The sequence below is a fragment of the Salvia hispanica genome, chromosome 6 (genome assembly GCF_023119035.1).
Source record: "Salvia hispanica cultivar TCC Black 2014 chromosome 6, UniMelb_Shisp_WGS_1.0, whole genome shotgun sequence".
Taxonomy (NCBI): domain Eukaryota; kingdom Viridiplantae; phylum Streptophyta; class Magnoliopsida; order Lamiales; family Lamiaceae; genus Salvia; species Salvia hispanica.
The window spans coordinates 45,700,665-45,715,573 of record NC_062970.1 but is presented as its reverse complement, the minus strand read 5'-3'; the positions used below and the strand labels follow the sequence as shown (position 1 = coordinate 45,715,573).

The 14,909-nt window shown below is 34.5% G+C and overlaps 1 protein-coding gene across 1 annotated transcript; it reads right to left on the bottom strand.

The window, feature by feature from the left end:
- Positions 1 to 717: 717 nt before the first annotated feature.
- On the bottom strand, positions 718 to 2,482 carry LOC125193098 (2-oxoglutarate-dependent dioxygenase 19-like). Its single transcript, XM_048090832.1, has 4 exons — positions 2,219 to 2,482; positions 1,878 to 2,119; positions 1,138 to 1,465; positions 718 to 1,045 (listed from the first exon to the last, which is right to left on the bottom strand). The coding sequence occupies exons 1-4, from the start codon at positions 2,441 to 2,443 to the stop codon at positions 794 to 796; spliced, it is 1,047 nt and encodes a 348-aa protein (XP_047946789.1). The 5' UTR covers positions 2,444 to 2,482; the 3' UTR covers positions 718 to 793.
- Positions 2,483 to 14,909: the final 12,427 nt, after the last annotated feature.

Below are 14,909 nucleotides of genomic sequence, written 5' to 3'. Positions count from 1 at the left end.
CCAATTAAACTGCTTTGAGCCCTTCAATTTCTCTTCTTTTATTAAGAAAATTAAGAAAACGATAATAAAATAATTAACTGCATGTGGACCATATAGATGCTTCACCTTTACTAGTACAATTTTTGTTAAATTTAGAATCTAAAATACTACAAATTGTAATTTTTTTAATCCCTTATGCGGTCGATCGTTTACACAACCATGGCCATAATAAATATATTTTTATATAATAATTAAAAGTACACAATGCGATTCATACGAGAATCAAACTTATTCCGACAACCTAAACAAAGTTACGTAGTAGTACTAATATTTAAACATGGAGTAGTACTAAATAATTCATTCATCTTGAATCTTGATGCAATCCAAGTTGCTTTTGCCCAAAAGTCGATTGCTAAGCATTGTTTCTACATACTCAATGAATTTCATGGGCCGATAAAATGGACGCCCGTCTTTTTCCACCAGCGCCGGCGCCGGAGCAACCACGGCCTCCGGCGCCGCCCCGTTCGCTATCACCACCGAAATCCTCGTCGCCTCGGTATTCACCACGGCTCTGTGCCTCACGCTCTTGTACCTCCCGTTGCTCAGTATCTATTACAAAATTAAAACAATTTTAAATCTAATTTTCTATAAATTTTACTTTTTTAAAAATCTCAAATCGAACCGGACCGTTACTATATTTTTATATAATACTGTAATAATTGAAAGTACACAATGCGATTCATACAAGGAATCAAACTTATTCCGACAACCTAAACAAAGTTGTGTAATATTTAAACATGGAGTGCTAAATAATTCATTCATCTTGAATCTTGATGCAATCCAAGTTGCTTTTGCCCAAAAGTCGATTGCTAAGCATTGTTTCTACATACTCAATGAATTTCATGGGCCGATAAAATGGACGCCCGTCTTTTTCCACCAGCGCCGGCGCCGGAGCAACCACGGCCTCCGGCGCCGACCCGTTCGCTATCACCACCGAAATCCTCGTCGCCTCGGTATTCACCACGGCTCTGTGCCTCACGCTCTTGTACCTCCCGTTGCTCAGTATCTATTACAAAATTAAAACAATTTTAAATCTAATTTTCTATAAATTTTACTTTTTTAAAAATCTCAAATCGAACCGGACCGGACCGGACATACCTCGAGATGATCGGCGTTGTTAACGAGGATTGCGTTTTGCGGGGAGAAGGTGTCGAACCACTCTCCGTTGTGTTGGATCTGAAGCCCGGCCACTCCGTTGTGTATGAGGAACGTGAGAAGCCCGTGATCGGTATGCGCGGGAATACCGATGGCCTGATCCGGCTCCGGGCAGGGAGGGTAGTAGTTGGCCGCGTACAATTGGAAGCACGAGTCGAGATTCAAAGCTTCGTCCACGAACCCTTGTTCGAGCCCTAGGTTTTCTCCGATCGCGTGCATCAGTTTCCTGAACACGGGTCGGGTCTTCCCTGAGAATTCCTGCAAAGTCTCCCTGAAAATGGAGGAAAAAATGTTATTAAAAACTCACGATCCAGTTAATATTACCTGGTAAACCCTAGTAGTAGGATCAACATAATTTATTTACACATCAGCAGCTTTTATATTAAAAATTTAAAAACACACAATCCAATGAGGCAGATTATTTATGGACGGATTCGTATTTTAAAAATAAAAATTATTTTCATCCTGGGTCATTCTCTTAAAAATAGAAACTTTAGAATTTTTTTATTTTTGGACGTGGACCCCACAATCCACCAACACTACTTTTACTATTTTTTCTCTTCATCTTTCTTACTTTATTCATTTTTTTTCATTCTCTTCTTACTTTAACAATTATGCATTAAAATCCGTGTCATTTCAAATATTTCTATTTTTCAAATACGGAGGGAGTATTATTTATTTACCTTAGAGTCTGAGGCTCAGTAGGGCAGTTAAACTCGGGGTGAACATACGATTTGACAAAATCCCTCCAAAGATGAACCCTTTGGTTGGCCGTGTTGATGAGGCTGCCACTGCCGGACTTAATTGGGTCCGAAGCGCTCTTGGCCTCATACCGCCGCTTCTCCTCCTCAGGCAGCTCGAAAAACTCCAAACTCGACGCGATGATAGCTTTGAGAAGCTTCTCCGGAATCCCATGGTTCACCAACTGCATTAATTAATTAACAACGAAATAAATATGTTAAACTCAATCTTAATCAATCAATACTATGTAAAAGGATTTTATTTTATTTTTTATTTTGCTTACGATGAAGAAGCCCCATTCCCGACAAGCGTTGTCGAGGTCTGCAAGGACTGTGCAGCGCTGGTCGGGATCGGGGGAGGTGAGGATAGAGAAGTCTATGATGGGGAGTGAATCGGATTGGGAGGCTTTGGAATCAGTGGCGAAAGTGAATTGAGAAGGAATGGATTTGAGAGTGGTGTTTTCTGCTAAAGCTTTCACAAATGATGAATTTTGTGCTACTGCTGCCATTGTTTCTCTCTGAATCTCTCTCTATTTTTGATGTGGATGAATTTGGAGAGTGTTGGAGTTGTAATTTATAGAGAGAGTGGATGTGTAAGAGGAGTGTATAGTAAACTGATGTAGCACGCCGAGGTTGATTATTGTAGTCACATTTGAACAATGTTTATTTTGTGGTTAATATATACTAATTGTAAATTACAAAACAAGATGCTAAAGTTTACTGGTTTTTATTAGTCTTATGTTGTTAATTGTACGTAGCTGTCTTAATTATTGTAGGGGTTTGAACTTTTTGTATGCGTTTTTTGTATTTTTTTGTATTTTTTTTTTGTGTGCGTCTTCTAGGTTTTCAAAGTATGGTTTAATTTTGATGACTTGCATAGTCGTGTAAGGTCTCTTGTTAGACCATTAATTCCTAACTATGTCAAGAAAATAGTAATTTCTTTCGTTCCCCATTCACATATGGACTTTAGACAACTTTTTATTCCATTTAATTAATCAACGTTGTGTTAGTGGTACATATTATATTACAAAAACACTAATTAGTTAATTAGCCATATAATGTTATTTGTTGTAATTAAGAAAGAGTCCCTATCCAATTTATTGTTGGGGGTTTGATTTTTGTGTGTGTGTATGATTTTACTTTTGATGACGACTTTCCTAGGTTTGAAAGGTCTTAATTTTTAGAACTTATTACTCCGTTGCAATACATCTAATAAGTATGTCACTATGTAGGCTATATAAGTAGAATCGATTTTTGTTTCTGTTAGGTACTCAATTTAATACTTTTTGAACAATCACAAATCGAAAAATGACAAAGGGCTTCATAAATAATCACACATAAATAAATGCTCTTTTTGGGCTAAATATATAATTGTTAAATTACAAAAAGTACTAATTAAAGTTTACTAAGTATTTTTTATTGGTATATGTTGTTGATTGTAGAGGACTCTGTCTTATTAATTCATGATTTTATGTTGATTTGGATTTTGTATTATTGAATAACTTGATCAATTATTGGTCGGTTGATGGATCATGTATATCATGCTTCTTGGTATGATTTTTAAATAGGATTTGTTGGTTGATGAGCTGTGCAATGTGTGGTATGGTTGTATCGTATCCGTATATGATTATTAATAAGATTTACTGATTGATGACTTATGGTATACAAATTGTTTAACTGTTTCCTCCTAATTAATTAGGATTTGTTGTTTCATATTTTAACTGAATTATTGATATGGAATTTTTAATGTTTGGCCTCTCGATATGAATTGTCCTGGGCTGTAGTGATTTCCAAGATCATTTTCTATAGGACGTTTTTAGCTCTTTTTAATTTTATTATCTCTGATCATAAATGTTCAAAATTTTGCTATAGAGATATGTATGTGGTTGATTTCTACGTATGTCTTATGTTACCATCTTTAGTATATTTTCGCTCATCGGAACGAGAAGGGTTGAGGCAAAAGCGGAGCTGCTAGCCGTAAGTTCATGAGCCAATTAATGGAATTTTTGAAACAATATTCATGAACCGGCAGTGGGGTCGGTCAATCCCACCCGACCCCATCTAGCTAGGTCCATTGATCCATTAACGTGCTGGTTTATTCGGTTTTAAGACTTTTAGCTGAGTTATAACAACATCAACTCCGAGGTATACTTATAAAAAGAGTCTATGCGTATGAATATTTGAAACTTATAAGACATGAATTATGACTATCTTTCTCTAGCTTAAAATTCTAGGGTTTCAACTACCGAGATCTTAAGTTATGTATATTTCTAGATTCTGAACAATTGATTATTATTCATTATGGAAAAGATATAATAGTAGTGTATTTTACTACTAATACTTAAAATATTATATTTTCTCCTTTCGGTTTTGGTAGGCTTTCTCCAATCCAATAAGCTCAGCCCGCCGATGTGGAAAGTAATTTCTCGTGCTATTATTTTATTTTTGTTTCATTAATATACTTGATTATTAAAAATATATATTTTTTTTTTGTAATTTTTTTTGTTTAATATCGCTATATATACAAGATCATATTCCATGTGATACAGGCAAAGGTTGTCGCCTAAACTAAGGGATATGTACATGTCCTAATTAACTACGCTACGAATTTTAAGAATGATTTTAATTGATTAGTTCACATGCAAAGATGAGAAAACGAAGTGGAATCTTTGCATATATTTTTAGTATAAAATCTCAAAAGAAGAGGAAGAGAAGAACTAGTAAAAAGCTCAGTTTCAAGATCAAAGCAACACATCAAGAAATTTATACATTTTTAAAATAGAAACATCACTCTCTCTACTTTATTCTCGTTCTCCATTTATTCGCTCTCTACTTAATATGTCGTGCAAATTAAGAAATATTTTTTGAAATATTTAGTTTAATGCCAAATCCGTAATATGATTTACCCTCACTATTCTTTATAGTACATACTTATAATCTTTTTACTATATTAAATGAATTTGTTTAAGAGATTGGTAATGTTAGTTTATATTAACTTATAAGTACAATTTTTAATGTATTTATAAGATATATTCAATGCTCCTTCAAATAAATGAGATGTATAGGGCATATTAGGGTGCCACCACCCCTTAAAATAACACCATACCACCATTTCTAGCCAATCATTTGTACACGTAGACGAATAATAAGCTGCCACGTGGCAAAAAAAAAATCTGGAAAAAGACGGGCAGCATATTGCTGGTCTTTGTACATCAATTTTTCTTGAACAGCAATATCCGACCACTATACAACTATCTATAGATTGCTGTGTAGTGTTTGTAATATTGTTGTGTAGCGTTTATAATATTGCTGTATAAGCGTTGTCACGTTGTCATTTTAAGAGGGGTTGTCATTTTAACACAAACCTATATATATATTCTTTTAATATAAACATTACCAAAAATAAATCGGCCAAATCACAAAAACACTACATATATATTCATCGCTAATTAGAGATAATTAATTCAGTTCCCTAAATATTATACCCTAGATTGAAGTCATATCTCCCGAGGCGGCGCCACCAAATTTCGGTTGCGGAGAGGCGGCGGCCGATCTGAAGCAAGATGAGTGCCGATCTGACTGAGCGTCTTAGCCAGTGGAACCCATTATCAGAACCTAAGGTTTTCTTCATTTATTTTTTATTTTTCAGTTGATTTTATGTTTATGTTATCTTAAACCCTTTTTAAATATTGAATACACTGAATATTTGAATATTTCTCCACAAAATGAAGGAAGATTTGTTCACAAGTCTCCCACAAGAGACGACAAGAGACATTCTAAGAAGAGTCCCGCTTAGAAGCATTACAAGGTGCAAGCGTGTTTGTAAATCATGGCGCGATCTGATAGAAGAGGATGAGTTTATGGAGTCGTATACTACGAAACCGGGACTCGTTTTCTCTAATCGAAACATGGGGTACGTGGTCTGCGATGAGGCCCACGAGCCACTTTTCCGATTCGACATGCCTGCTCCTCACAATGGAAGTTCTTGCAGTATAATCGATTCGACTAATGGTTTGCTTTTGGTGCGGGATAGATACTATGAAATTCCTTTTATAATCAATCCAGTTACCCGTGAATATATTAAGCTTCATCATCCGCCTAGGTATGCAAATAAGCATAGATGCCTTTTTGGATTTGGAGTGAGTAAATTAAAAGGACAGTATAAGATTTTATGTTGTTATGAATCTATGTCGTATTTTGTATGTACTCTAGGAAGAGGAGGGTGGAGAAGAATCTCCGCGGTACCATGGAGCCCTCACCTCAGTAATTATCATAATGATAATGCTGTATTTTTAAACGGAAATCTTCACTGGTTGGCAACTGATCTCGAGGAGAATCTTTTAGTTTATTGCTTTGATCTTGAAATCGAACTCATTACTAGTTATTCTCTTCCTAGTGATTATGATGGTAAATATAAGAAGGTATGTGTTTTGGGGGGTCGGCTATGTGTATGTCATGTTGTAAAGCGTGAGCGTGCTATTATTTGGTCGATGAAAAACTATGGAGATGAGAATTCTTGGTCAGTGGAATATACCTTCAATCTTCCATTTCTATTGCACTTTTGCCCTCTCAATGTTTTTGGCAAATGGTGACTTGGTGTTCGCAATGCCTTTTGATGGCGTATTATTTATCTACTCCAAAAACACGGATGTTGTTACGGTAAATTGGCCTCTTCAACCATCCCCCTATTATTATGATGATTGTTTAAGCTTTGTTATGTACACTCCCAGCTTAAATTTGCTTAAGGTTCGCCCCAAGCTTATATAGTTCATGTACTTCCATTGATTTTTTTTTATTGTTTTTCATATTAATAGGACATTATTGCTTTTAGTATTAATAGACATTTATATTGTTTTTAATCAACAATCACTACACTAGTGTTTTTCCTTCAATTTATCGTTAAGGTGTAATTTTCTTTTATTTGGTTTTCAATGTGGTAACTATCAAGAAACTACCATAAAATTAAAATACACTCCCATATATTCACATCTTTTAATCATTACCTAACATTAATCCCTAAAATTAAAATACACTCCAATGAACTTAACAAACTGCAAACTTGTTTTGGACACACTTGTTTGCATATCATATTGGCTACACGATTATAAGATTATTTGGAATTGTTGGATGAATTGAGTAACACAAATACCACAACTTTTTCATCTTCTTACAACAACTAATGATAGAATTTAATAAACTAAACAATACTAGAATTTGCTTGCAAAAACGGATAAAATCAATAGTACTTTACAAATAAGTATTAAAATTCATTAATATAATCTGATGAAAGTTCAATACTTAAATTCTAATAACAACAACAAAGGGTATATACCTCACATTTTCCTAGAAAAAAGGAGAAAGCAAAATAAATGTTACTATGTGAGATGGGCCATTTGGGCCTATGAGCCAGTTGACATCCTTTTTAATTCTTTTCTCCATAGGCCCATATAGAAAAGCCCATACTTTATTTAATTTGAAGGAAAATTTCAAACTTAGAATTACCAACGTTACGAAATTTAGGATGTTCCGTTTTGTATTACTCCCTCCGTCCCCCATTAGCAGTCACAGTTTGATCGGGCACGAGTTTTAAGAAATGTAAAGAAAAGTTGGTTGAAAAAGTTGGTGGAATGTGGGGCCCATTTTTTTATATTGGTTTTATAATAAAATGTGAGTGAAGTGAGTTAGTGGAATGTGGGACCTACTACCATTTATGGTAAAAATGAAGTGTGATTCTTAATTGGGGACGAACCGAAATGGAAAAGTGTGATTCTTAATTGGGGACGGAGGGAGTAATTAAGAAATTAAGCATTAGGATAAAATTGAATAATTGTGATGTCCTACAAAATCTCAACTGACAAAAGGCAATTAGATGATCATAAATCTATGTATATGTGTGTGGCAAGTCTTTATCAGAGCCGAAACTAGAAGAAGGAGAAAGAAGCAATGGGAATTTGTTGTGGCAAGCCTTTACCAGAGCCTAAGGTTATCTGCATTTACTTGTTGTTTTTGTTCATTTTCTCTTTAGATTATCTTAAGCCTCTTTACACACGTGGTACAGATCAAACCATATTATGATTAATCAATTATAAATTACAAGAATAGTTTTTTCTTCATCCGCTACTCGTCTCCAATTTGATATATTTAGGTAGTAATAAAGGAAGGTTTGTCGACGATTCTACCGGAAGATTTGTGGACGAATCTACCGGGAGATATAACTAGAGCGATCCTCGGAAGACTCCCGCTTGGAAGCGTTGCATCGTGCAAGTGTGTTTGTAAATCATGGCGCGATCTGATAGGAGGGGCTGAGTTTGAGACGTCGTATACTCGGAAACCATGGCTGGCTTTCCACGACGAACACAAATGGTGCTTAGTCAGCGATGGGGCCTTCAGGCCAATTTTGATATTCCAATTGCATACTTCCCACTTTGGACATTTAAATAGTTGTGGTAACGGGCATGTTGTAATTGATTCGGCTAATGGTTTGCTTTTGGTGCGGCATGCATGCGATAATATTCTTGTCATATGCAATCCATTGACCCGTGAATATGCCAGGCTTCCTCATCTGCCTACGAATTTGTGTTTCCAGAAATCCATATTTGGATTTGGAGTGAGCAAAATAAGCGGACAATATAAGATTTTATATGGCGATGAAAATGGCTCTTGTTATATATACACTCTAGTAAGTGGAGGGTTGTGGAGAAGCGTCACAGTAGCAACACCAAGCTTGCCACATGAGCGTGGTGCACCATGTTTGAACGGAAATCTTCACTGGTTAGTATCTGATTTAGAAGGCAATAATCTCTTGGTAGGGTGCTTTGATCTTGAAACTGAGCTCTATACCGATTTTTCTCTTCCACTTGCTCCCTCCCGTGAAAGAGATATACATAAATATTGTCTACGTGTTTTGGAGGATCGACTATGTTTATGCGACACTTCGGATCAATTGCATGCCGATATTTGGAAGATGAATAACTACGGAGATACAGAATCTTGGGTTAGAGAATACACATTTGACATCCGAGGTGACATCTTTGGACTAGTTTCCCCACTCAATGTTTTGGAAAATGGTGACTTGGTATTCGCAACGAGTTCAACTAATCGACTATTTAAGAACTCCAAGAGCACAAATACTATTGCAACATATGGATTTTTTCGACGAGTACATAGCTTTTATTATTCAAGTATTGCTTTCTACACCCCAAGCTTTCTTTCACTCTCCATCATGGGGATTGACAATGTTGAGTCATTTAAAGGGATAGCAAATCCATTGATACTTTAATTTGATCCTTATTTATTTTATTATTTCAACTTCCACATCATATCATAAAATTTGATTGTATAAGTATATATTACTGAAACAGTATTTATTTGTCGAACTTTTTCATAACAAATCATGCAGATTATCGACATTGAAATATTTGAAGAAAAATTTTAAAAATATATGAGAAATATTGGAAGAATATTTGAACAATTGGTATGCTATGTAAAGGATTTTGTCACAAATATTCCACAAAATCTAAAGAGACAGAAGGCAATATGGTGAAAAATCTATGGCATATTGTAGATGATTATTACCCATATCCATATAGAAAAATAAATCAATATTTATTTATGTGTGTGTGTTTTAAATTGTAGAAGTATAGAACAATCAAAACGACCTCACATGGGAAATGGATGCTTCAAGCTTTCATCAAAGCCCAAGGTTTTCTTCATTTACTTGTTATTTTTCAAAATTCTGGTTCTATTTATGTTTAGATTATCTTAAGCCTCTTTAATCTTTCTGATATATTTAGGGAAAAATGAAGGATGATTTGTTTGAAACTCTACCGCAAGAGATTGTGACAGAGATCATGCGCAGACTCATGATTAGAAGCATTATGAGGTGCAAGTACGTTTGTAAATCATGGCGCTATCTTATAAAGGGGGTTGAGTTTGCGACATTGTATACTCCGGAACAATGCCTGGCTTTCGCTCTTCCCGACCATCAGTACATAGTTTGCGATGAGACCTACAAGCCACTTCTCCGATTCTTGTTGCCTAGTCCTAACAGTCGGTGTTTAAATAAACCATGTATCGAATGTTCTGTAATTGATTCAGTTAATGGTTTACTCTTGCTGTGGGATGAATGCGCTAATAATATTTTCGTATGCAATCCAATGACTTGTGAATATGCGGTGCTTCCTCCTCCGACTATTCTTGAGAGATGGCATGGTGCCGTTTTTGGATTTGGAGTAAGTAAAAGAACGGGGAAATATAAGATATTATGTGGTACTTGCGACCGCCTGTCTTGCTGTTTATGTGTATACACTCTAGGACGAAGAGGAGGGTCATGGAGAAGCATAGCAGCACTAGACGACTCTATACGACACAGTCTTGTAGATCGACTACAGGTCGCTCCATTTTTTAACGGAAATCTTCATTGGCTGTCATTTGATTTAGGGAAAAATCTCTCGATGTGTTACTTTGATCTTGAAACTGAGGTGTTTACCAGTTTTTCTCTTGATCTTCCCGATATATTACAATTTTCCAAGCTACATATTTTCGAGAATCGACAAAGTTTATATTTGTGCGCCACTACGGATAATTGCCATATTGTTATGTGGAGGATGAATACCTATGGCGTTACGAATTCTTGGATTAAAGAATATACTATCAACAATCTACCACATGGGCGTGGATTTGTTTACCCACTCAAAGTACTGGCAAATGGTGACTTGTTGTTTGCAGTGGATCTTAGTAATGAACAATATATCTTCTCCAAAAACACTGAAGAAACTATTGTTACAGATAGTCTTCTAGGTTATACAATGTATTCTTGCAACATTTCTCTTTACACCCCAAACTTTCTTTCACTCACAACACTAGGAATTGACAATGTTGAGAGATTAAAAGTCGAAATATTTCTTGACTCTTGTGATTCGACCTCTTGATGGTCTATTGTATTACTTTTGGTTTCTTACATTAATTTTATTTTATATGTAACAGACAATTACTTGTACTCGCTAATCGCTATGAAATATAAACTATGTTGTTCAATGATTCAGCGGTATACTGTGAAATGTTTTTATTGTTTTATCTTGTCCGTAAGGAATATTTTATATAGTAGTATAGGAATATTTTATATAGTCGTATACATTAATAACAACTGAAACAAATTATGAATTATGAAGATTAAAAAATAACTCGTATTTAAATAAAAGTTTGAAAAAAAATATAGTAGTATGTGAGTTTCATTTTTTTTATATTAATTTTGTAATAAAATGTTAGTTGAATATGAAAACTACTATTTATGAAAAGTGATTCGGATCTCCTTGCAGCAAAAAGGCGATTTCGTCGCCTTAGCGGCCCCCACACTCCGGTCCGACATCATGTGAGGGGGTTCAAATAATATGGGACAAGGAGTAACATATAGTCATCAATAGACATTAGATATGAGGATGGGGTAAACAAATTATATCCGAAATTTAGTTTATTTATATCCTAATATTAGGCCATTATTATGTGATTCATATGGAAAATAACTTCCCCTATTTTTAAGATAGACAATATATTACTCCCTCGTCCATAAAAAATAGAGCGATTGGTGTATGACACGAGTTTTAATGTAGAATTGGTAAAGTAAAAAAGAAGGGAAAAAAGTAAGAGAGAAAGATAAAAAGTAAGTGAGAAGTAGTGTTAGTTGAATGATGTATATGGTTATTATTTGTTAAAAACTTTCCATAAATAATTGTGTTATATTTTTTGTGGACGGCAAAAAATAGTAAATGTGATCTATTTTTTGTGGACGGAGGGAGTAGTTTTTTTCTAAAATACATGTTTTGCATGATTTAAATACTCCACCTTTGCCTTTTTCGATTTTCGTTCATTATTTTAAACTAGTTCAACCTACGCGCGTTGCGCGAACGACGATCTTTAATATTGTATACTATAATATATCGATTTTAGTAAGTTTATCTATTTATTTAAATATAAATATTCTCTGTGTGATTGCTTATATGGGTTTGATTGTTTTAATAAATTCCTTTACTTTCAGAAATAATTCTTAATAAATAAATTCGTTTTATTTCTACTCTCTAACTTTATTTTAAATAAATCACACTTCATCAACATATCAATATTAAAAACAATGGTTGTTATCCACTTATAATATTTCAATAATGAATTATAAATCACGTTACTAATAGATTTCATAATAAAAAGTTAAGATTTCCTCTTAAGGTACAATAAATTAAAATTACAATAAATGTAAATATTTTGTCAATTAAAGTCGATACACTCTATATCTTCTCTAAAAAATTTACAGCATCAAAGAAAAGACACTCTTGAAGAAAAATAAAACACAACATTCCTTTTATTAGCCAAAGGCCTATATCCTAATTTTAAAAAGTACTATGTGGAGAAAAAACTCTTTTTCCATCATTCAAAAGCTCCGTTAGAAACAGAAGCCCTCTCTCTAGAATAACCAGCGCCGATTCACCTTGCCGTCTCAACCGGTCGTCGACGTCTTTTTGAAGTATCTCTCTCCACTTCTCTTCTTTTCAGAAGGCAACTGTGTCTGTGTGGATGATACTCTTCTGAATGATGCCAAATAATTCCCTATGTGAACAAACTACCTATAAAATTGAAGAATAAAAAAATTAATCAAACTAAAAACATAAAATAACATGAAAGGAAACTAATCTGTTAAGCTCATGAATTTATCTGCAATAAATGACAAAGAAAAGAATAGTAGATGAACAATAAACACAAAGATGGTAAAGACTTTAGAGAGAAGAAAATTAAGCCAACCTTTCAACAATAAACAGATAAACAGTTCAAAGAGAAGAAAGTTGAGCGAATCTTTTATGCCGATGAATTCAGCCGCAACATATACCATAAAAAGAGATAATTAGATGAACAATGAACAGAAAGATGGTTTAAGGAGAAGAAACCTCCTAGTGGCGCTGAGAATGAGAGGGATGTCGTGCTGGCGTATCTGGGTCCTGGGAGGAGGCGGGGGGCAGTATTTTCGGGTGGGGGGTTCGGGGAGGGTGCAGGGTGTGGTGCAGTGCGAGCAGGATTTGAGCAGCGGGCAGTGCGATAAGTGTTTGTCCGAGGCCATCCAACGGCTGAGGACGGAGTGCGCGACGTCTCCTTGGGGTGACGTGTTCTTGGCTAAGTGTTACGCTCGCTACTCTGTTTCTCAGACTCAGGCGAGGTGATTAAGTATGGGATGAACGTGGGAGCGAGATAGTGGTTTAGTGGTGAAAAACAGTTTTGCTAATGTTTTTTACTTTCATTCTACGTTAAATATACATAAAATATCTTTAACTGTCCCACTAATTTTAGTTGACAGAAACCTCCCAAAATTATAGGGAAACAAAATAAATTAGTTAAATTCTATCCCTACAATTATAGAATTCAAATTTATGTTAAATTTTAAATTTACAAACAAAATACCGTTCTTTAAAATTTGGGCACAAATTAAAATGATTCTTTAATTGGAATTATAGTAAAATCATATTCATGGATTTATTATTGGGAAACAAAAAATCATTATAATTACGATTCTTTAAAAATGATTACAATTGAATTATAAATTATTTACTTAAATATCCCCAAAATTCCCCTTATTTCCCTAAATACCCCCAAATCACCCCTTTTATATATTGTATAGATGTATAGATATGGGTTGGGCCATTTGGGCCTGCAAGTCTGTTAGCATCTTTTTATTCGTTTCTCTGTAGGCCCGTATAGAAAAGAAAATAATGTGTGATATTCTAGCTGGAAATTCTTACAAAAATTCATTTCCTTTGAAGGAAAATTTCAAACTTGGAATAACAAACCTTGTGAAATTTAGGATGTTACCGTTTTGTATTCAACAAAAAATGAAGCATTAGGTAAAAATTGAATAATTGTGATGTCCTATAAAATCTCAACTGACAAAACAAAAGGCAATTAGATGATTATTAATCTCTATATATATGTGTGTTATCTTCATTCACTAGAAGGAGAAAGAAGCAATGGGGATTTTTTGTTGCAAGCCTTTATTAGAGCCCAAGGTTTTATTCCTTTACATGTTTTTTTTTGTTCATTTTCCTTTGGACTATCTTAACCTCTTTTAACTTGTGACACTAATTAAACCCAATTACGGTTAATAATAAAATTACAAGAATAGTGTTTTCTATATCTGCAATTTGATATATTTTGATAATAATGAAGGAAGATTTGTTGACAAATCTACCGGGAGAAATTACGAGAGAGATCGTGGGAAGACTATCGACTAGAAGCATTCAAACGTGCAAGTGTGTTTGTAAATCATGGCGTCGTCTAATAGAAGGGGATGAGTTTAAGACGTTGTATATTCGGAAACCATGTCTGGCTTTCCCTCATGAACACGAAGGGTGCGCAGTCTGCGATGAGGCCTTTAATATTCAACAAGTTATAATCATAGCCACAATGTAATTGATTCGGCTAATGGTTTCTATTTGGTGTGGCATGCATCGTTACCTAATCAATATTTTAACTAAAATATTGTACTCCATATGTAAACACCCTATCGTTACCTAATCTATTTTTTTTCAGTACATCTTATTTTCAATGCCAATGTCACATTGGTTAATCGCTATATTTTGGTGTTGTGGTATTCCGACATTTGGTTACATACACCGTAGTTTTATAGGATGTAGAAAATAAACCCAAATAAAATTAAGGCCTTTTTATTTGTCGTTGTATTTCCATCACAAGTCATACGGATTATTGACATTGGAAAAATTTGAAGTGAATTTAAAAATATATGAAATATATTGGAAGAATATTTGAAAATTAGAGATGCTATGTAAAATCACAATTGTCCCACATAATCTCAAAAGACACAAGGCAATCTGATTATTACCCATATAGAAAAATAAATCTATATATGTGTGTGTGTGTGTGTGTGTGTGTGTCTTAACTCTTAAACTTGTAGAAGGATAGAAAGAAACAAGAAACCCAGGC

Bases quoted from the DNA above. Each gene is read 5' to 3' on its own strand.
- LOC125193098 (XM_048090832.1), bottom strand. From the start codon at position 2,443: ATGGCAGCAGTAGCACAAAATTCATCATTTGTGAAAGCTTTAGCAGAA. The intron at 2,120-2,218 runs GTAAGCAAAATA...TAATTAATGCAG, and splicing joins GGGAATGGGGCTTCTTCATC to TTGGTGAACCATGGGATTCC. The intron at 1,046-1,137 runs GTATGTCCGGTC...ATTTTGTAATAG, and splicing joins ACAACGCCGATCATCTCGAG to ATACTGAGCAACGGGAGGTA.